This window comes from Triticum dicoccoides, chromosome 4B (assembly GCF_002162155.2).
Source record: "Triticum dicoccoides isolate Atlit2015 ecotype Zavitan chromosome 4B, WEW_v2.0, whole genome shotgun sequence".
In the NCBI taxonomy this organism is placed as follows: Eukaryota; Viridiplantae; Streptophyta; class Magnoliopsida; order Poales; family Poaceae; genus Triticum; species Triticum dicoccoides.
In genome coordinates this window covers 477,980,315-478,003,266 of record NC_041387.1, presented here as the reverse complement: position 1 = coordinate 478,003,266, position 22,952 = coordinate 477,980,315, and the positions used below count along the sequence as shown (strand labels likewise).

Here is a 22,952-nt window from a genome sequence, read left to right as displayed (position 1 = left end):
ATGCCGGTGACGATGATGATCATGGAGCCCCGAAGATGGAGATCAAAAAGGAGCAAAATGATATTGGCCATATCATGTCACTATTTTGATTGCATGTGATGTTTATTATGTTTATGCATCTTATTTGCTTAGAACGACGGTAGTAAATAAGATGATCCCTCATTAAAATTTCAAGAAAGTGTTCCCCCTAACTATGCACCGTTGCGAAAGTTCGTTGTTTTGAAGCACCACGTGATGATCGGGTGTGATAGATTCTAACGTTCACATACAACGGGTGTAAGCCAGATTTACACACGCGAAACACTTAGGTTGACTTGACGAGCCTAGCATGTACAGACATGGCCTCGGAACACAAGAGACCGAAAGGTCGAGCATGAGTCGTATAGTAGATACGATCAACATGAAGATGTTCACCGATGATAACTAGTCCGTCTCACGTGATGATCGGACACGGCCTAGTTGACTTGGATCATGTATCACTTAGATGACTAGAAGGATGTCTATCTGAGTGGGATTTCATAAGATGAACTTAATTATCCTGAACATAGTCAAAAGATTCTTGCAAATTATGCCGTAACTCGCGCTTTAGTTCTACTGTTTTAGATATGTTCCTAGAGAAAATTTAGTTGAAAGTTGATAGTAGCAATTATGCGGACTGGGTCCGTGAACTGAGGATTGTCCTCATTGCTGTGTAGAAAGATTATGTCCTTAATGCACCGCTCAGTGTGCTGAACCCCGGACATCGTCTGTGGATGTCGCGAACATCTGACATACATGTTTTGATAACTACGTGATAGTTCAGTTAAATGGTTTAGAGTTGAGGCACCAAAGACGTTTTTGAAATGTCGCGGAACATATGAGATGTTTCGAGGGCTAAAATTGGGATTTCAGGCTCGTGCCCACGTCAAGAGGTATAAGACCTCCGACGATTTTCTTAGCCTGCAAACTAAGGGAGAAAAGCTCAATCGTTGAGCTTGTGCTTAGATTGTCTGAGTACAACAATCACTTGAATCAAGTGGGAGTTGATCTTCCAGATGAGATAGTGATGTTTCTCCAAAGTCAATGCCACCAAGCTGCTAGAGCTTCGTGATGAACTATAACATATCAGGGATAGAAATGATGATCCTTGAGATATTCGTGATGTTTGACACCGCGAAAGTAGAAATCAAGAAGGAGCATCAATTGTTGATGGTTGGTGAAACCACTAGTTTCAAGAAGGGCAAGGGCAAGAAGGGATACTTCATGAAACGGCAAATCAGTTGCTGCTCTAATGAAGAAACCCAAGGTTGAACCCAAACCCGAGACTAAGTGCTTCTGTAATGAGAGGAACGGACACTAAAGCAGAACCACCCTAGATACTTGGTAGATAAGAAGGCAGGCAAGGTCGACGGAAGTATATTGGATATACATTATGTTAATGTCTACTTTACCAGTACTCCTAGTAGCACCAGGGTATTAGATACCGGTTCGGTTGCTAAGTGTTAGTAACTCGAAATAAAAGCTACAGAATAAAAGGAGACTAGCTAAAGGTGAGCTGACGATATGTGTTGAAAGTGTTTCCAAGGTTGATATGATCAAGCATCGCACGCTCCCTCTACCATCGAGATTGGTGTTAAACCTAAATAATTGTTCTTTGGTGTTTGCGTTGAGCATAGACATGATTGGATTATGTCTATCGCAATACGATTATTCATTTAAGGAGAATAATGGTTACTCTGTTTATTTGAATAATACCTTCAATGGTCTTGCACCTAAAATAAATGGTTTGTTAAATCTCAATCGTAGTGATACACATGTTCATGCCAAAAGATATAAGATAGTAATGATAGTACCACCTACTTGTGGCACTGCCATGTAAGTCATACTGGTATAAAACGCATGAAGAAGCTCCATGTTGATGGATCGTTTGGACTCACTTGATTTTGAATCACTTGAGACATGCAAATCATATCACATGGGCAAGATGACTGAAAGCCTCGTTTCCAGTAAAATGGAACAAGAAAGCAACTTGTTGGAAGTAATACATTTTGATGTGTGCAGTCCAATGAGTGCTAAGGCACGCAATGGATATCGTTATGTTCTTACTTCACGGATGATTTGAGTAGATACTGAGTATATTTACTTGATGAAACACAAGTCTGAATTATTGAATGGTTCAAGTAATTTCAGAGTGAAGTTGAAGATCATTGTGACAAGAGGATAAAATGTCTATGATATGATCATAGAGATGAGTATTTGAGTTACAAGCTTTGGCACGCAATTAAGACATTGTGGAAATTGTTTCACAATTAATACCGCCTGGAACACCATAGTGTGATGGTGTGTCCGAACATCATAGTTGCACCCTATTGGATATGGTGCATACCATGATGTCTCTTATCGAATTACCACTATCGTTCATGGGTTAGGCATTAGAGACAACCGCACTCACTTTAATAGGGCACCACGTAATTCCGTTGAGATGACACCATGTGAACTATGGTTTAGAGAAACCTAAGTTGTCGTTTCTTGAAAGTTCGGGGCTGCGACGCTTATGTGAAAAAGTTTCATCTTGATAATCTCGAACCCAAAGTGGATAAATACATCTTCATAGGACACCCAAAAACAGTTGAGTATACCTCCTAATTCAGACCCGGAAGCAAAAGATTGTTTCTAGAAACGGGTCCTTTCTCGAGGAAAAGTTTCTCTCGAAAGAATTGAGTGGGAGGATGGTGGAGACTTGATGAGTTTGTTGAACCATCACTTCAACTAGTGTGTAGCAGGGCACGGGAAGTTGTTCCTGTGGCACCTACACCAATTGAAGTAGAAGCTTATGATAGTGATCATGAAACTTCGGATCAAGTCACTATCGAACCTCGTAGGATGACAAGGATGCGTACTGCTTCAGAGTGGTACGGCAATCCTGTCTTAGAGGTCATGTTGCTAGACAACAATGAACCTACGAGCTATGGAGAAGCGATGGTGGGCCCGGATTCCGATGAATGGCTCGAGGCCACAAAATCTAAGAAAGGATCCATGACTTTGGAAGAAATACTTGATGGTCGTAAGGCCATTGGGTACAGATGGATTTTAAAAGGAAGACGGACAATGATGGCAAGTGTCACCATTAAGAACGCTCGACTTGTCGTTAAGATGTTTTCCGACAAGTTCAAGGAGTTGACTGCGACGAGACTTTCTCATTCGTAGCTATGCTAAGAGTCTGTTGGAATTATATTAGCAATTACTGCATGATTTATGAAATCTTGCAGATAGGATGTCAAAACATTGTTTCCTCGATGTTATTCTTGACGAAGGGTTGTATGTGATACAACCAGAAGGTTTTGTCAATCTTGAAAGATGCTAACAAGTATGCAAAGCTCCAGCAATCCTTCTAAGGACTGGAGTAAGCATCTCAGAGTTGGAATGTATGCTTTGATGAGATGATCAAAGATTTTGGTTTTATACAGAGTTTATGAGAAACTTGTATTTCCAAAGAAGTGAGTGGGAGCACTATAGAATTTCTGATGAGTATATGTTGTTGACATATTGTTGATCGGAAATGATGTAGAATTTCTAGAAAGCATATAGGGTTATTTGAAAGGTGTTTTCAATAGAAAACCTGGATTAAGCTGCTTGAACATTGAGCATCAAGATCTATGAGGATAGATCAAAAACCGCTAAATGGTACTTTCAAATGAGCACATACCTTGACATGATCTTGAAGGTGTTCAAGATGGATCAGTCAAGAAGGAGTTCTTGCCTGAGTTGTAAGGTATGAAGTTAAGAGTTAAAGCTCGACCACGGCAGAAGAGAGACAAAGGACGAAGGTCGTCCCCTATGCTTCAGACATAGGCTCTATAGTATGCTATGCTGTGTACCACACCGGAAGTGTGCCTTGCCATGAGTCAGTCAAGGGGTACAAGAATGATCCAGGAATGGGGCTCATTGGACAGCGGTCAAAATTGTCCTTGGAGTAAATAAGGACATGTTTCTCGATTATGGAGGTGATAAAGAGTTCGGCGTAAAGGGTTATGTCGATGCAAGCTTTAACACCTATCCGAGTGACTTTGAGTAGCAAACCGGATACGTATAGTGGAGCAACCATTTGGAATAGCTCCAAGTGGAGCGTGGAAGCAGCATTTACAATATGACCTAGAGATTTGCGAAGTACATACGGATCTGAATGTTGCAGACCCGTTGACTAAAACCTCTCTCACAAGCAAAACATGATCAAACCCCAGAACTCATTGAGTCTTAATCACATGATGATCTGAACTAGTTTAGTGACATTAGTAAACTCTTTGGATGTTGGTCACATGAAGATGTGACCTGTGAGTGTTAATCACATGGCGATGTGAAGTAGATTATTGACTCTAGTGCAAGTGGGAGACTGTTGGAAATATGCCCTAGAGGCAATAATAAATTAGTTATTATTATTATATTTCCTTGTTCATGATAATCGTTTATTATCCATGCTATAATTGTATTGATAGGAAACTCAGATACATGTGTGGGTACATAGACAATACCATGTCCCTAGTAAGCCTCTAGTTGACTAGCTTGCTGATCAATAGATGGTTACGGTTTCCTGACCATGGACATTGGATGTCGTTGATAACGGGATCACATCATTAGGAGAATGATGTGATGGACAAGACCCAATCCTAAGCCTAGCACAAAGATCGTGTAGTTCGTATGCTAAAGCTTTTCTAATGTCAAGTATCATTTCCTTAGACCATGAGATTGTGCAACTCCCGGATACCGTAGGAATGCTTTGTGTGTACCAAACATCACAACGTAACTGGGTGACTATAAAGGTGCACTACGGGTATCTCCGAAAGTGTCTGTTGGGTTGGCATGAATCGAGACTGGGATTTGTCACTCCGTGTGACGGAGAGGTATCTCTGGGCCCACTCGGTAGGACATCGTCATAATGTGCACAATGTGACCAAGGGGTTGATCACGGGATGATGTGTTACGGAACAAGTAAAGAGACTTGTCGGTAACGAGATTGAACAAGGTATCGGCATACCGACGATCAAATCTCGGGCAAGTACAATACCGCTAGACAAAGGTAATTGTATACGGGATTGATTGAGTCCTTGACATCGTGGTTCATCCGATGAGATCATCGTGGAACATGTGGGAGCCAACATGGGTATCCAGATCCCGCTGTTGGTTATTGACCGGAGAGCGTCTCGGTCATGTCTGCATGGTTCCCGAACCCGTAGGTTCTACACACTTAAGGTTCGATGACGCTAGGGTTATAGGGAATAGATATACGTGGTTACCGAATGTTATTCAGAGTCCCAGATGAGATCCCGGACGTCACAAGGAGTTCCGGAATGGTCCGGAGGTAAAGATTTATATATGGGAAGTCCTGTTTTGGTCACCAGAAAAGTTTCGGGTGTAATCGGTAATGTACCGGGACCATCGGGAGGGTCCCGGGGGTCCACCAAGTGGGGCCACCGGCCCCAGAGGGCTGCGTGGGCCAAGTGTGGGAGGGGACCAGCCCCAGGTGGGCTGGTGCGCCCCCCCACAAGGGCCCAAGGCGCCTAGGGTTTGGGGAGGGGGTGCCCCACCTTGCTTGGGGGGCAAGTTTCCCCCTCTCCCCCCCTTGGCCACCACCCTAGATGGGTTTTGGGCTGCCGCACCCCTAGGGGTGGGAACCCTATAGGGAGCGCAACCCCCTCCCTCTCCCCTATATATACTTGAGGTTTTGGGGCTGCCAGAGACAAGAGTTTCCACCTCTCCCTGGTGCAGCCCTACCTCTCTTTCTCCTTGTCTCTCGCGGTGCTTGGCGAAGCCCTGCTGGATTACCATGCTCATCCATCACCACCACACCGTTGTGCTCCAGATGAGATCCAGATACAATGTTCATGCTCAAAGTTGGCACTAAATAACAATTATTGAGGTTTAAAACTAATCCCGTAGGTAAATGTAGAGGTAGCGTGCCGACGGCGATCACATCGACCTTGGAACCATTCCCGACGCGCATCGTCACCCCGTCCTTCGCCAGTCTCCGCTTATTCCGCAGCTCCTGTTTTGAGTTACAAATATGAGCAACCGCACCAGTATCAAATACCCAGGAGCTATACGAGTACTGGTAAGGTACACATCAATAACATGTATATCACATATACCTTTGGTGTTGTCGGCCTTCTTGTCTGCTAAGTACTTGGGGCAGTTCCGCTTCCAGTGACCATTTCCCTTGCAATAAAAGCACTGAGTCTCGGGCTTGGGTCCATTGTTTGGCTTCTTCCTGGCAACTGATTTACCGGGCGCGACAACTCCCTTGCCGTCCTTCTTGAAGTTCTTTTTACCCTTGCCTTTCTTGAAACTAGTGGCCTTATTCACCATCAACACTTGATGTTCCTTTTTGATTTCCACCTCCGCTGATTTCAGCATTGAATATAACTCAGGAATGGACTTCTCCATCCTCTGCATATTGTAGTTCATCACAAAGCTCTTGTAGCTAGGTGGGAGCGACTAGAGGATCCTGTCAATGACCGAGTCATCTGGGAGATTAACTCCCAACTTAGACAAACGGTTGTGTAACCCAGACATAGTGAGTATATGCTCACTAACAGAAATGTTTTCCTCCATCTTACAACTGTAGAACTTCTCGGATACTTCATATCTCTCGACCCGGACATGAGCTTGGAGAACCATTTTCAGCTCTTGGAACATCTCATATGCTCCGTGCTGCTCAAAACGCTTTTGGAGCCCCGGTTCTAAGCTGTAAAGCATGCCGCACTGAACCAGGGAGTAATCATCACTACGCGACTGCCAGGCATTCATAATGTCTTGAATTGCTGGGAAAATGGGGGCTTCACCTAGCGGTGCTTCTAGGACATATGCTTTCTTGGCAGCTATGAGGATGATCCTCAAGTTCCGGACCCAGTCCGTATAGTTGCTACCATCATCTTTTAGCTTGGTATTCTCTAGGAACGCGTTGAAGTTGAGGGCAACATTAGCGTGGGCCGTTTGATCTACAAGACATATTGCAAAGATTTTAGACTATGTTCATGATAATTAAGTTCATCTAATCAAATTATTTAATGAACTCCCACTCAGATAGACATCCCTCTAGTCATCTAAGTGATACATGATCCGAGTCAACTAGATTGTGTCCGATCATCACGTGAGACGGACTAGTCATCATCGGTGAACACCTTCATGTTGATCGTATCTACTATATGACTCATGTTTGACCTTTCGGTATTTTGTGTTCCGAGGCCATGTTTGTACATGCTAGGCTCGTCAAGTCAACCTAAGTGTTTTGCATGTGTAAATCTGGCTTACACCTGTTGTATGTGAACGTTAGAATCTATCACACCCGATCATCACGTGGTGCTTCGAAACAACGAACTTCCGCAACGGTGCACAGTTAGGGGGAACACGCACAGTTAGGGGGAACACTTTCTTGAAATTTTATGAGGGATCGTCTTATTTACGCTACCGTCGTCTTAAGCAAATAAGATGTAAACATGACAAACATCACATCCAAATCATAAAGTGACATGATATGGCCAATATCATTTTGCGCCTTTGATCATCATCTTCGAGGCGCGGCATGATCACCTTCATCACCGGCATGACACCATGATCTCCATGAAGTTGTCTAGCCAATTATTACTTCTACTACTATGGCTAACGGTTAGCAATAAAGTAAAGTAATTATATGGCGTTATCATTGACACGCGGGTCATACAATAAATTAAGACAACTCCTATGGCTCTTGCCGGTTGTCATACTCATCAACATGCAAGTCGTGATTCCTATTACAAGAACATGATCAATCTCATACATCACATATCATTCATCACATTCTTTTGGCCATATCACATCACATAGCACACCCTGCAAAAACAAGTTAGACATCCTCTAATTGTTGTTGCATGTTTTACGTGGCTACTATGGGTTTCTAGCAAGAACATTTCTTACCTACGCAAAAGCCACAATGGTGATATGCCAATTGCTATTTACCCTTCATAAGGACCCTTTTCATCGAATCCGATCCGACTAAAATGGGAGAGACTGGCACCCGCTAGCCACCTTATGCAACAAGTGCATGTCAGTCGGTGGAACCTGTCTCACGTAAGAGTACATGTAAGGGCGGTCCGGGCCGCTTCATCCCACAATACCGCCGAAATAAGATAGGACTAGTAACGATAAGCAAATTGAACAAACCAACACCAACAACTACTTGTGTTCTACTCGTGCATAGAATCTACGCAATAGACCTAGCTCAAAATTTTCTATGCATCACCAAGATCAATCTATGGAGATTCTAGCAACAAGAGAGGGAGAGGATGATCATATTCATACATTTGAAGATCGCTAAGTGGAAGTGTCACTAAAACGCGGATGAGGGAGTCGTACTCGTGGCGATTCAAATCACGGAAGATCCGATCTAACGCCGAACGGATGGCGCCTCCGCCTTCAACACACGTACAGCCCGGGGACGTCTCCTCCTTCTTGATCCAGCAAGGGGAGAGGAGAAGTTGATGGAGAGCTCCGGCAGCACGACAGCGTGGTGGAGGAGCTTGCAGTTCGCCGGCAGGGCTTCGCCAAGCACTACGAAAGAGGAGGTGGAGGTGGAGAGGGGGAGGGTTGCGCCAGGGGAAGGGTGCGGCAGCCCTCCCACCTCCCCTCTATTTATAGGGGCAAGGAAGAGGGGGGCCGGCCCCATCCAGATGGATCTAGAGGGGGGGGGGAGGGGGCGGCGGCCATGGGGGGAGGCTTGCCCCCCAAGCCAAGGAGGGCGCCCCTTTAGGGTCCCCCCCAACCCTAGGAGCATGGGCCCTAGGGGGTGGCACCCAGCCCACTTAGGGGCTGGTTCCCCTCCGTATTCAACCCATGGGGCCCTCTGTGGCAGGTAGACATTCCCGGTGTACCCCCGGAACCCTTTCGGTGGTCCCGGTACAATACCGGTATACCCCTGAACACTTCCGGTGACCAAATAAGGACTTCCCATATATAAATCTTTGTCTCCGGACCATTCTGGAACTCCTCGTGAGTCCGGGATCTTATCCGGGACTCTGAACAACATTCGGTAACTGCATACTAATTCCCATAACAACTCTAGCGTCACCGAACCTTAAGTGTGTAGACCTACGGGTTCGGGAATCATGCAGACATGACTAAGACAGCTCTCCGGCCAATAACCAACAGCGGGATCTGGATACCCATGTTGGCTCCTACATGTTCCACGATGATATCATTGGATGAACCACGATGTCGGGGATTCAATCAATCCTGTATACAATTCCCTTTGTCAATCGGTATGTTACTTGCCCGAGATTCGATCGTCGGTATACCAATACCTTGTTCAATCTCGTTATCGACAAGTCACTTTACTCATTCCATAATGCATGATCCTGTGACTAACTGCTTAGTCACATTGAGCTCATTATGATGATGCATTACCGAGTGGGCCCAGAGATACCTCTGTGTCATACGGAGTGACAAATCCCAGTCTCGATTCGTGCCAACCCAACAGGCACTTTTGGAGATACCTGTAGTGTACCTTTATAGCCACCCAACTACGTTGTGATGTTTGGTACACCCAAAGCATTCCTACGGTATCCGGGAGTTGCACAATCTCATGGTCTAAGGAAATGATACTTGGCATTAGAAAAGCTTTTAGCAAACGAACTACACGATCTTGTGCTATGCTTAGAATTGAGTCTTGTCCATCACATCATTCTCCTAATGATGTGATCCCGTTATCAATGACATCCAATGTCCATGGTCAGTAAACCATGACCATCTATTGATCAATGAGCTAGTGAACTAGAGGCTCACTAGGGACATGTTGTGGTCTATGTATTCACACATGTATTACGGTTTTCGGTCAATACAATTATAGCATGAACAATAGACAATTATCATAAACAAGGAAATATAATAATAACCATTTTATTATTGCCTCTAGGGCATCTTTCCAACAGCCTCCGGCTAGATCGACGGTAGCTCGCGATGGGGCGGCGGCTAAGGTGTCATGTTTGCTGCAGCTTGGCAGCGGGAGCTTCATGGACTCAATCTGGGTCCGGCCGGGCTGTTTCCTGGTGTCCTCCCGTTATCGCTTCTGGTCTGGTACTGCTTTGCCGGTGGAGGTTGTTCCCTCCCACATGGCTGTGGTACTACCGTCCCTTGTCTACGGTCGGTTCGTCTTAGTCCGGATGGCCTCACAACGTTTGCCATGGTGAGATGTCGATGATGACTCCAAGACTGTGTTGGTGCATGTTGGTGGGCGGCAAGCGTGGTGGAGCTGACGATTGGTCCGGGGTTGTGGTTGTGTGGGGGTACCGACGCGGTGATGTCTGTGGACGCAACCGTCCTTCTTGAAGGGCATCGGGTGTACCCCTCCCCCACCCCTTCCGTGTATCAGGAGAAATCCTAGGATCAACCCGGGCAGTAGCGTGAGTTCTTCTTGAAGGTATTGCTTGGTACACGACAATTCGAAGGCACATGAGCATGGTAGGAATTCTCCGAAGGGTGCAACGGTTGCGGGACATCTTCGCTTTCATCGATCTGGCGTTGTTCCCATTTGTTTCTCTCTTTTTTCTCTTGGGCTGGATTGTGATGTTTCCCCTAGCAGTGGACTCGCAATTGTAATGGGGTCTTACTGTAGCAAGTCAGACGAAGTAGCTCGGTTTTTTGTCTTCTTTTTATTTCAAGCATTTTTTGTTAAACAATTTTTTAAATTTCTCAAACATTTTTAGAAAACGCGAACAATTTTTGAATATGTGAGCAAAATTTGGAAATGGAAACATTTTTTGAAATTCCAAACAATTTTTAAAAAACAAGAACAATTTTTGAAATTATTGAGTTTTTGGAAACACAATCATTTTGAATTGTGAACCTTTTTTTTAAAACAGAAACATTTTTTGGAAATTCCAAAAACATTTTGAAAACAAGATTTTTTGAATTGAATAAAATTTAAAGACAGAAGCATTTTTTTGACATTCAGACCAATTTTGAAATTCCAAAAAGTTTTTGAATTTTTTGATTTTTAAAAGGGAACCTCTTTGAAAAATGAAAAAACCCATAAAGAAACAACAACAAATGAAAGAAAACCGGTACCATGTCCTTAAAAACCTTATACTCTCTAGAAAAATCCTAAAACCAGGGAAACAAAAACCTGACTAAATGGACCGGTCTTGTCGGCTATGTGTAAAACGACTACAACACGATGCAGCAAGCGTCACATAGGAAATTCGCAAAGGTGCACGTACACCAAGCCACAAGGTGAAAGCGCGAGAATGTAGGCGATTCCTATTTGGCGCTTCAGGCATCCGTTATTGTGTATTTTATAAACAGGCACCTGAAGCGCCCTGGCGGTGGGCTGCCCCAGCTAGCTTTTCTCTTGTGTGTTTAAATCCGCAAAAAAGCTCTACAAGTTAATGCATGCTAAGGTGGGATTCGAACCCGCGGCGCAGGGGTTCAGAGCAACACGCAGTAATAACCCCAGCCAATTCACCCTCTGGTGATCACATAGATCTTCTTTCCTCTTTTGTTCTTTCGTTTTCTTTTTCCTTCTCCTTTTTTCTTTTCGTTTTCTTTTTTCCTTTTCCTTTTTCTTTTTTCATTTTCATTTTTCCTTTTCCCTTTTTATAATTTGATGAAAAAAGTTCACCGGATTTTATGAATGTTTTTTCAAAATTGACGAAACTTTTTCAATTTTGATGGACTTTTATCAAATTGATGAATTTTTTAAAATTTCATGAACATTTCTCAAAATCAATGAACGTTCTTTCAAATTAATGAACTTTTTTCGAAGTCAATGAACATTTTTCAAAATCAATGAACGTTTTTTCAATTTCAATGTACTTTTTTTGAAATTTCATGAACTTGTTTTTAAAAATTCATGAACTTTTTTTAATTTTTTTTGTGATTTTTAAAATCCGTGAACATTTTTTACATTCACAATTTTTTTCCAAAGTCAACTTTTGACCAGTCAACCAGGACCGGACAACCATTGAACGAAGGGTGCGCGTAGGTGTCCGCTGGCGGTGGATTTGCTTATGTGCCTCGTGATGGACCGACCCATAGCAGGAGCTGCTTAGGCGCCACAAACACCAACCGATGCTAAAGGTACCAGTTAGAAGTTCCCAAGACTGTATTGTTCTTTTGCATAGGACATTGTTCAGGCATACGGGAGTCCGCAAGAATCTATGACCCCAACAAAAGAAAGAGAGAGTCTATAACCCACCTACTTCCTCGTTTATAAATGTAAGATGTTACCTTATTTTAAATTAGATGTATATAGATACATTGTACTTTGTTTTGTTCATTTATTTTAGTTCGTATGTTGTTCATATCAAGATACCCAAAACATTTTTTTTCCTTTTGAGGGAAGATATCTAAAACATCTTAATTTGTGAATGAAGGGACCGAGGGAGTACTTCCAGAAAAATAAAACCGACCTTCGCTCTCCGCTCTTGAAAGAAAGAGGCTCCCAGAGCATCTCCAGCCGTTCGCCCCCGAGGGCTAGAAAAAAATCGTCTCTTAAGGGCGAACCGGCGATATATTTTCGGCTTGGGGCGATCGGTTCCCAGCCGCCACCCCCAAGTCGCCCCCAAACTCCCTGTTTGTACATATTTTTAAAAAGACATTCGGGCAAAATTTGGCAAACATGACATAGATTCGTCGATATTTATGCCTTCCATGATTTTTTCACATATGAAAAACATAAAATCTACTAAAAGAAGAAAACAAAGGCCTGTTGCCTGGCCGCCTACAGGTCGAAGAACTTGCTGAAGGCGGCGTCGCCGCCGTTGTCGTCCTCCTTCTCCTTCTTCACACGGCCGTCCCTGCTGGACCCTTGCCCGGGGTCGTCCTGGCGGACTGGTTTGGTCGGTGGCGGCGCCTCGCCGTCGCTGTCCTCAAGGAGGGGACGCGTTGCCGCACTGCGTCGCCCGTGAGGAATCAATGAAAACCTGACCTGCGGCAGCCTTGGCATTGATTTCCCGCGGGAAACCGAGACGATGAGGACGACGAGGCGCGGGGGTCGCTGACTCGGCGGACCCGCCGTTCTTTCGCGCCAAAAAGATTGCCCCGGCGCCCCAGCGCTTGGTTCGGCCTGGTTCCGCCGGCGCCAGTTTTGGGCCTAACCGACGAAAATTGGGCGCCTGAGAGCGTGACTAGATCGTTATTTCGGCACCAACGCTAAAAAATGAATCTGGAAAGGCCCATTGGAGACGCGGCTGGAGATGTTCATTGGAAAGCGGGAAAACTAGAAGAGTTTACGATCCGATCGACCGAGCTGCCTCTACGTGCCATCCTCCCTCACCGATCGGAGATCAGGACTGGACCGACACGACACGTTGATCGACCCCACCTACCAGCCTCACACTCCTCCCTCCCCGTCGAAATCCAGATCCTTCACACCAAAAAAACACATCCAGATCCTTCTGACAGCCACGAACTCTTCCAATCACAAACGCAAACTGGTTTCCCGAAAAGCAAAAAATCACAGCACAAAACCGCCTCCGCCGCCCTCTGACATCTGGGCCCTGCGCGTATCGGTCCCTCCCCGCCCAGCCACGTCTCCGCATAATAGCACATGGTCGACAGGAGCCGGCCTGTCTCATCCTCCCCTCGCCCCCTCCCTGCTCCGCACGACGCGAAGCCGATCGGGGCCGTACTGCTCGCCTGCCCACCTCCGCCGGAGAGGAGCAGGAAGAGGAGCAATCGCCCGTACCGGGCCTGCACGCCATGGCGCGCAGCGGAGGGGGCTGCTGCCCCTCCATGGATCTGATGCGGTCGGAGGCGATGCAGCTCCTGCAGGTCATCATCCCCACCGAGTCCGCGCACCTCGCCGTCTCCCACCTCGGCGATCTGGGCCTCATCCAGTTCAAAGACGTGAGTTCCCCGTGTGCCCCCGCCGTCGATTTTAGCTGCCTGGCTTGTTTCGGTGGAGGATCTGGATGGTGCCCGCCCCGATGTGCCGATCTGAGCTGGTCGCTCCTCGCTAGGGTTCCGTGCTCGCGATTCCCTTGCAATTGGCAGGGGGTCACAGATGACATTGCGAATTTGGCAACTAAGACTTTTGTGCGGCGTAATTATTCGCTGTTTAGTACCAGTACTATATTATTATTACTACACGTATCCATCGGAATTGTGATCTGTTGGTTTTGCATTGCCGTGACCCATGATTGGTAGTTAGCAGGGCTCTGCTCTTTAGTAGGGAATTATTTGCCTTGCTATTAATATGCAAGTGCACATGATTCTTAGATAATGGAACTCGCGGTGCATTTTCATGCTTGGGAACTGTTCTATGCGCTATGTGCAGCTTTTGATTTTTGGCTGATTCCTTTGCTGTTAATCTAACGTTTATTTTTAATATCCTCAGCTCAACGCAGACAAGAGCCCGTTTCAACGCACCTATGCTGCCCAGGTACTTTTTGCTCGTTTATGTAAACACATATTTCTTAAGTTACATTTTGATAGGTCTGGACTATCCTCTTGAAAGTTTATCATAGCAGTTTATCGGTTTGCTTTAATCATACCATGCTTGGTCGGCGTTCATATATATAATGTCCTCACAAGACTATAAATCCCCATCTAATGTGGTTATTTTCACTGTATCTGTTGCTCTGCCTACTCCTTGTGCAGATCAAAAGGTGTGCTGAAATGGCCCGCAAGCTGCGATTTTTTAAGGAACAAATGTCGAAAGCTGGAATACTAGTTTCTCCTATGCAATCAACCGAAACTCCTCTGGATTTTGATGACATGGAGGTATGCCAATCAGTGAGATACTGCTTATCATGTGCAACTCATAAATCTTAAAAGTTGATCTTTTTTAACACTTCCCGTGGAACAGGTAAAGCTTGGAGAACTGGAAGCTGAACTTACTGAAGTAAATGCAAACGATGAAAAATTACAACGGGCCCACAATGAGCTGCTGGAGTACAGTACTGTTCTTCAAAAGGTATAGCTACCTAGCCTTGTCATTATAGTAATTATTCTTGAACGCACATGCATATATTGCGGCATGTACGCATGTTGTATCAGTTCTACACATATCTGCTAGTAGCAAAGTGCCCGTGCGTCGCAATGGATCCAAAATAGACTGATACATGTTCACAAACTTGAATAAAAATCACCCTAGTTTTGGTAACATATACAATAAAATTATGTTACGTTTTACCCCAATTTATTCCTCTTATCTGTTTGGATGAAGTGGGCGACGGGTGGAGCTGGTCTGGAGAGACTTAAGGGGATTTCTGTAAATATGGAGCAGAGTGGTAGGGTCCTTTTTGCAAAAAGGCCACATCTTACCTTGTACTCCCTCCGTAAACTAATATAAGAGTGTTTAGATCACTACTTTAGTGACGGATGACACACGCTCTTATATTATTTTACAGAGGGAGTATGTGTTAGACACACATCAGATGGTCAGAAATGACGGATGACACACACCATCATCACCGAGTCTTCTATTGGAGTAGAGATGTCTATCGTCACCTCAGCTTGAATTACTTCCAAGATTTATCTTATGGGATTAGATGTGTCATAAATGTTTTAAGCTAATCACTCTTGATTTATGCGTTAAGATAGTAAGGTCCCAAGACTAGTATTTGAATGGGCAGTAGTATCTTTTTTGCCATGCTGAGAAACAATGCTTGACATGTATCACATGGGAAGCTTGAGAGATAAACTGTTAGCTAAACCATATATGGTGTGTGGGTGTTGGGGTGGGGTGAGGGCTGACAATACTGTCACACATCCTCTTAAATATGAACATGCAAAATTGTACCCAACTTCCCGTTGTCGCCATATATGGTACTCCCTCTGTCCGGAAATACTTGTCATCAAAATGGATAAAAGGAGATGTATCTAGACATATTTTAGTTCTAGATTCTTCCCTTTTTATCCATTTTGATGACAAGTATTTTCGGACGGAGGGAGTACTATGGTAGTGCTTTTCCTAAATTTCCTTTTAACTTTCAGGCTGGTGAGTTTTTCTATTCAGCTCAAAGAAGCGCTGCAGCACAACACAGGCAAATGGAAGCAAATCAGTCTGGTGAGACTTCCCTGGAGAGTCCTCTGCTGGAACAGGTGAAAATATTGTTTCAGAAACAGCATCCTGCCTCGCCCTGTTCTATTTTCTCTTACTGATATCTTGTTGGTCGAATTTATAGGATATGTTAACAGATGCATCGAAACAAGTGAAACTTGGCTCTTTGAGTGGTCTTGTGCCAAAGGAAAAGGCCATGGCTTTTGAACGTATCTTATTCCGTGCCACGAGGGGCAACATTTTGCTCAGACAAGAGTCTGTTGATGAACCTGTCACTGATCCGCAATCCGGAGAAAAGGTAGTTTCTTTGTTACTTGCAAAAGTCAGTATCCCTCCCCTCTGAGTGATACAACTTAACATGTTGACAGTATTTCCTATGGGTATTATGGATTTACTGTCCAGTGCTTCTTTAGTTCTGAAGTTACACTCATTATTATATTCAAAACACACTTATCTGACACCTTTTACATGGCAATGCAGGTGTACAAAAATACATTTGTCGTATTCTACTCTGGGGAGAGGGCAAAGGCCAAAATTCTAAAGATATGTGATGCTTTTCGCGCAAACCGTTACCCTTTTCCTGAAGACCTTGCTAAACAAACGCATACTGTTCAGGAGGTCAGCAGTTGGCAATATTTATTTTCTCACATTCTTCATTGATTTTTTTTTTGTGTTCTTTTGGATATTTGTATTTTGGCTTAAATCCGTGAACCTTGCGATGTAGCACTTCTAGTGAGGAAGTTAGTAGTTAAGAATGGTTGTGTGTAGGAGATACTGTGCTTTGCATGTGATATGAGCTTGCTTAATCTCCTGTTCTTCTGCTACTGCGTTGATGTCATTCCAATGCCAGATTAAAAAAATCTAATTAAATGACTATGCATTATGTACTCCCTCCGTCCGGAAATACTCGTCGGAGAAATGCATAAAAATGGATGTATCTAAAACTAAAATATGTCTAGATACATCCATTCCTCCGACAAGTATTTCGGGACGGACGGAGTACATTGTTTGGCTCCTTCTAATCTTATTTTGTTGTTGGTGGCTACTGCAAAATGATTTGATGTTGTTGCATCGTTTTTTGAACATAAGGTGGATGTCATGAGGAAATCTTTGCCTTGTTATTCTTATGTATATAAACATGTACTGAAATACTTGCAATCACGCAGGTATCTGGAAAGATATCAGAGTTAAAGGCAACAATTGACATGGGATTAGCTCATCGTGACAGTATACTCAAAACTATTGCATCAGAGTTTGAGCATTGGAACCATCTGGTGAGTTTGTATTGCTTATCTCGGCATTTTATAAGCTCTACTCAAGAGTTTGAGTTCTGTGTACTTTGGTTGTTACTGTAGATGGTGTGCGGTGGAGTTATGGTTTTCACGGTTCCATCATTATTTGCTAATTGGCACTGAAATCTTTCAGGCAAAAAAGGAAAAATCAATTTACCACACTCTAAACATGTTGAGCGTTGATGTGACGAAGAAATGCTTAGTTGGTGAGGGCTGGAGTCCAGTTTTCGCAACTAATCAGGTAATAAAGTTTGTCTCCTTAACCCCTGATGCCTTCTTATGTATTTGTCCACCCTGATTCTTTGGTTTCTGTTTGTGGTCTGCATGATTTATGATTTATAGTGTATATTTTCAGATTCAGGATGCACTTCAGCGTGCTACTCTTGAGAGCAAATCCCAAGTTGGCTCGATTTTTCAGGTTCTTAACACAAAAGAGTCTCCTCCAACATATTTCCAGACAAACAAATTTACCTCAGCCTTCCAGGAAATTGTTGACGCATATGGGTATGTTCTCAGAATTCGATCTTCTTTACTATTCTATACTTGATTTGCTATTTTATTAGTCTCTTGTTTATCCTTGTGCATTTGAGAAAACGCCTATTTCCTCTTCTTTTTTGTTGTATTGTACTCCCTCTGTCCCAAAATAAGTGTCTCAACTTCAGTACAAAGTTGTACTCCCTCCGTCCGGAAATACTTGTCATCAAAATGAATAGAAGGGGATGTATCTAGATGTATATTAGTTCTAGATACATCCTTTTTTAAACATTTTGATGACAAGTATTTTCGGACGGAGGGAGTACTAAGCTTGAGACACTTATTTTGGGACGGAGGGAGTATATGTGAAAGCATGCCTCAAGCTACTTGTCTCTCTAGCCATAAACACTTCCCGTCTTCATTTTTTTTTTCATTTGACTGTGTCTACCACTTTAAAATCACAATGCATATTCATCAAAAGAACGTTAGCTACTTGTTTTCAAATGTGTATTACCTTGTAATGGAAATTTCTGCAGCTTATCGGTTTGTGGAATCTCAATAACACATTTCCATTGAGTTAAACATTGCTTGTTTGAGAAATGGTGAATAAGGGGTGTTTGTGTTACTTGGGGTTCGAGTCAAGTGTATGAATATGAAAATGCTAACTTTGTATTTCGTCTGATACAGGGTAGCTAAGTATCAAGAAGCAAATCCTGGTGTATACACTATTATCACTTTTCCTTTCTTATTTGCTGTCATGTTTGGAGATTGGGGTCATGGAATTTGCATATTACTTGCAACACTCTATCTGATTATCCGAGAGAAGAAATTCGCTTCACAGGTTTGCTCCTCGTCTTCTACATTTTGCTAAACCTATACGTGTCTGTATTACACTATTGCTGCAAGCCAACAGCCCCTCTTTTGGAACAAATAGTACTGATTCCAAAGAGTCTAGCATATTTATGTTCTGAAAGTTCCCGAAGTAAGCTGTGTCTTATACTCTTATGTCTGAATTGAAATACAGAAACTTGGAGACATAATGGAGATGATGTTTGGAGGCCGCTACATAATTATGATGATGTCAATTTTCTCAATCTACACAGGATTAATATACAATGAGTTTTTCTCCATTCCATTTGAACTTTTTGCTAAATCAGCCTATGCATGCCGCGATTCTTCTTGTAGGTAAGATCAAAGAAACCTAATTTTATCTTTGTATAAAGGCAGATTTTATGCATTACTTTTTGCTAATCCTTTTTTTGTTATTAGTGATTCTACTACTGAAGGGTTAATCAAGGTAAGGGATACTTACCCGTTCGGCGTGGACCCTGTGTGGCATGGTAGTCGAAGTGAGCTGCCATTTCTCAACTCACTGAAGATGAAAATGTCAATTCTTCTTGGAGTGTCACAAATGAACCTTGGAATTTTTATGAGTTACTTCAATGCGAAATTCTTCAGGAACAGTGTTAATGTCTGGTAAGTGTACCCCTTCATCTAAAAATCCTAATTTGAAGAGGCAGCCCATCCTTTTGTAGCTCGTGTAACAGGTACCAGTTTTGTAACAGGTACCAGTTTGTTCCCCAGCTGATCTTCTTGAACAGCTTGTTTGGCTACCTATCCATGCTTATCATCATTAAGTGGTGCACAGGGTCAAAAGCAGATCTGTACCATGTTATGATATATATGTTCCTTAGCCCCACAGATGACATGGGAGAGAACCAGTTATTTCCTGGCCAGAAAACTTTACAGGTCTATATTTGTCATTGTTGTGTTCTCACTATAAAGTTTTGAAAGTTCATTCTTACTATAAACTAAACAACTAACACTCTTTCTTATACAGCAAGTTTTGCTTCTGCTTGCTCTGGTATCTGTTCCCTGGATGCTGATTCCAAAGCCATTTTTCTTGAAATGGGAACATGAGCGAGTATGTCTAATATAGTAACCTGGAATTTCTGTTGCTGTTTCTACAGTTCATATTTACTTCTGTGCTGATTTTATAAGTTTGATATTCATCAGAGGCATCAAGGACATCAGTACGCCATGCTTGAGGGTGCAGATGAATCAGTTGTAGCAGAGTTGGGGGAGCATAATGAAGAATCAAACCACCATGAGGAGTTCGAGTTCAGTGAAATATTTGTTCACCAGCTGATCCATACAATTGAGTTTGTTCTTGGTGCAGTCTCAAATACCGCTTCATATCTTCGTCTCTGGGCTCTCAGGTACTGCTGGACCATAAGAACCATTCAAACCATTTCATCATCTCAGTTTTGCATACGACAATTTTTAATCACACCTCCACTAGTTACTAACGAGCAACTAACATTTCTCCTTGCAGTCTTGCACACTCGGAGTTGTCCACTGTGTTCTATGATAAAGTTCTCCTTCTGACGCTGGGGTTAGCAATCTCTCTCTCTCCCCCTCTCTCTCCCTCCCTCTCTCTCTCTCTCTCTCTCAGCTTACTTTTCATTGGCTTCGGAATAATAGAGTAATTCAGAATAGCAGCCAAAATCTTGGGAAAATCCAGGTTAATGATCAACAGGATCATCTTCATCATGCTTTGTGCACTTTTGTAGGTACAACAATATTTTTATCCTCGCTATTGGTGTCGTTGTCTTCATCTGCGCCACTGTCGGTGTGTTGCTTGTTATGGAGACCCTAAGTGCATTCCTTCACGCCTTGAGGCTCCATTGGGTGGAGTTCCAGAACAAGTTCTATGAGGGTGATGGTTACAAGTTCGCACCATTCTCGTTTGCTCTAATCAGTGAGGACGAAGAGTGAGCTCGTCCAAATTCTTGTATCTATTGTAGTCTCTGTAATGTCTTGCGGGTGGCCTTGTTGCCAGAACAATCATTGTTTGTCACGGATCAATCATAAAACCCCAGCCCCTTGTTCGAGCAAGGGAGGTGCAGCATCATTTTTCTTTAGATGTGTATTACACGAAGGGTAGGAATTTTTTTGTGGACGTTTGGCAGCAAAACTCTAGTGGCATCACCCTTATTTCGGTGTGATGCTAATAACGAGTTGTGCACTCGTGGTTGCCGTTTGGGTGATGTGCATTCTGGACATAAATAAGCATGTAATAAAAGGTTATTTCCATTGTGGTTATTCTTGGCCTCACTTTATCGTCTTATAAAGTATCATCAATTTTTTTCCTCGAGACCATGCAAAAAGCATTGCATTTCGGAATAGATTACAGGAGTTGGTAGACAAAAAAAAAAAGCTGGCTACACTACCATCTGATGTCAGCGCCTCTAAAGACAAAAATTGATGACATTGACAAAAATTGATGACATTGTCTCGTAATGGCTACGTGTGGTTTAACTACTCGCATGCTACTCGTATGCATGATGATAATGACACTCAACTATTTTCTCCCTCATGCCGTGGAGTAGTTTGCATGTGCATTATTAATTAACCCGATAAATGAGACGATAAGCTCACTTCCTAAGAATACATTGATTTTTATCTTGTTACTGTACTTGTAATTTGAGTTTGCGGCCTTCTATAAGTAAATGAAGGGAGTACTACATCTAGAAGAACCGCGGCTTTCTTCCTTGGTCATGAGTTCTATTCGATTACAGCAGATTTGTGGTCATCTTGGGCGCCGCTAGAGATCAAAACATTTGTCTGGCTAGCGTCGCACAATCGCCTTTGGACGGCAGCCAGGCTCGCTAAACGCAACTTACAACACCCGCCGCACTGCATGCTCTGTTGCCAGGACTTTGAGTCTGTGAACCACCTCCTGCTCGGTTGCTCTTTCGCCCGTCAGGTGTGGTTCTCGGTGCTTCTGCCGTGGAGACTACACAGGTTCACCCCGTAGGCAGATGATGAGAGCATACACTGGTGGCCTCCGCTAAGCGCGGCTGTTTCTGCTGATCGCAAGGAGCTCAACTCGTTGGTCTGCTGTACCTTCAGAATGCTCTGGTTGGAGAGGAACAACCGTGTGTTCGACAGGATTGCGACCATCGAATCCGTTGTTACGGCGAGCGAATTCGCCCTCTGAATCCGCCCTCCCGATCTTAATACAGAAGACGCACATCTTGTGTGTTCTTGAAAAAAACATCTGGAAGAACATTTACTCCACAATTTGGATAGAAAGTTGAGATACTTATTTTAGAACGGAGTCAGTACTAAGTCAGTGATAATTAACATGGATCGGAGGGAGTAGATAAATTAACGACTCAAATAGCGAGCAATTCATTGTATATCGCGGAAGCTAGATTATTAGGCAAAAAGTCACTTTGGAGGACGGGTACATTAGGAGCCCTATATTTTGATTAGTGCCAAAATGCTTTTTTTAAGTTTCAAAAAATTAGTAAAATAAATCAACACGTTTATATCGATATATATTACACATGTATAAATTTTTATGCTGAAATAAATGACCATGTGAGTTGCACAAAAATGACAAAATCATGATTTGAAAAGATGAATAGTGCATGTATTATTCACTATTTGGAAATCACCATTTTGTCATTTTTGTATACCTCACATGTTTACTTATTTCATCACCAAACTTTACACATCTATAATATACATCGGTATGATTACGTAGAATTTTTTTTGGATTTTTGAAACTTTAAATGTGATTTTTAAAGTATCTAAAATAAGTTCTTCCAATACACCCGGGTTTCAAAAATCCACTCTCGATTATGACGGGTCATATTTAGTCTACAGGTATCTACTTCAAAAGAAACTTCTCTAAAATTACCTATAGGTGTTTGTCTGGAGATCACAGGGCCTACTACTACTAGTACTCTTTATACATTTGTCTGGAGATCATACAAAAGAAGGCTTTATTAGGAGGTGTTTTCAGAGTACAGTACCATTTTAGAGGAACTTTAAGACGCTTCCACTTATACCTTGTGAGATATGAGGATAGTTCGATCCTAATTGTTGATTGATCAAGGGTATATTTGTTTATGTAAAGATGTTAAGTATAACAAGATCTGCAAGAAATATTGACACATTTAATGTTCACTCCTTGCAGTTTTCCTACATATTACCCATGTTGGTCCATAATAGAACTCCATGTTGGTCAATAAGAGCAACTTCAATGGGGCGATCCATTTCGTCCGCCGTGTCCGTTTGGGTCAGCGCAGACAAAAATGGAGGCCCAACGCGCCGACACAAACGCAAATCGTGTCCGCTTTGCGTCCGTGCCGACGCATTTGCGT

At 43.1% G+C, this 22,952-nt stretch overlaps 1 protein-coding gene across 2 annotated transcripts; it reads left to right on the top strand.

Moving 5' to 3' along the window:
• Window positions 1–13,562: 13,562 nt before the first annotated feature.
• On the top strand, window positions 13,563–20,880 carry LOC119290979 (V-type proton ATPase subunit a3-like). Of its 2 annotated transcripts, none has more exons than XM_037569663.1 (18): window positions 13,563–13,851; window positions 14,342–14,386; window positions 14,605–14,727; window positions 14,813–14,920; window positions 15,943–16,050; window positions 16,134–16,307; window positions 16,490–16,627; window positions 17,176–17,283; window positions 17,435–17,542; window positions 17,657–17,805; window positions 18,463–18,616; window positions 18,800–18,960; window positions 19,045–19,251; window positions 19,341–19,524; window positions 19,616–19,699; window positions 19,792–19,994; window positions 20,111–20,170; window positions 20,349–20,880. In XM_037569663.1, exons 1-18 carry the CDS (start codon window positions 13,705–13,707, stop codon window positions 20,551–20,553), a joined length of 2,466 nt encoding a protein of 821 aa, XP_037425560.1. In that variant the 5' UTR covers window positions 13,563–13,704; the 3' UTR covers window positions 20,554–20,880. The 2 variants fall into 2 exon arrangements, with proteins under 2 accessions (XP_037425560.1, XP_037425559.1); XM_037569662.1 differs by having other exon boundaries at window positions 19,323–19,524.
• Window positions 20,881–22,952: the final 2,072 nt, after the last annotated feature.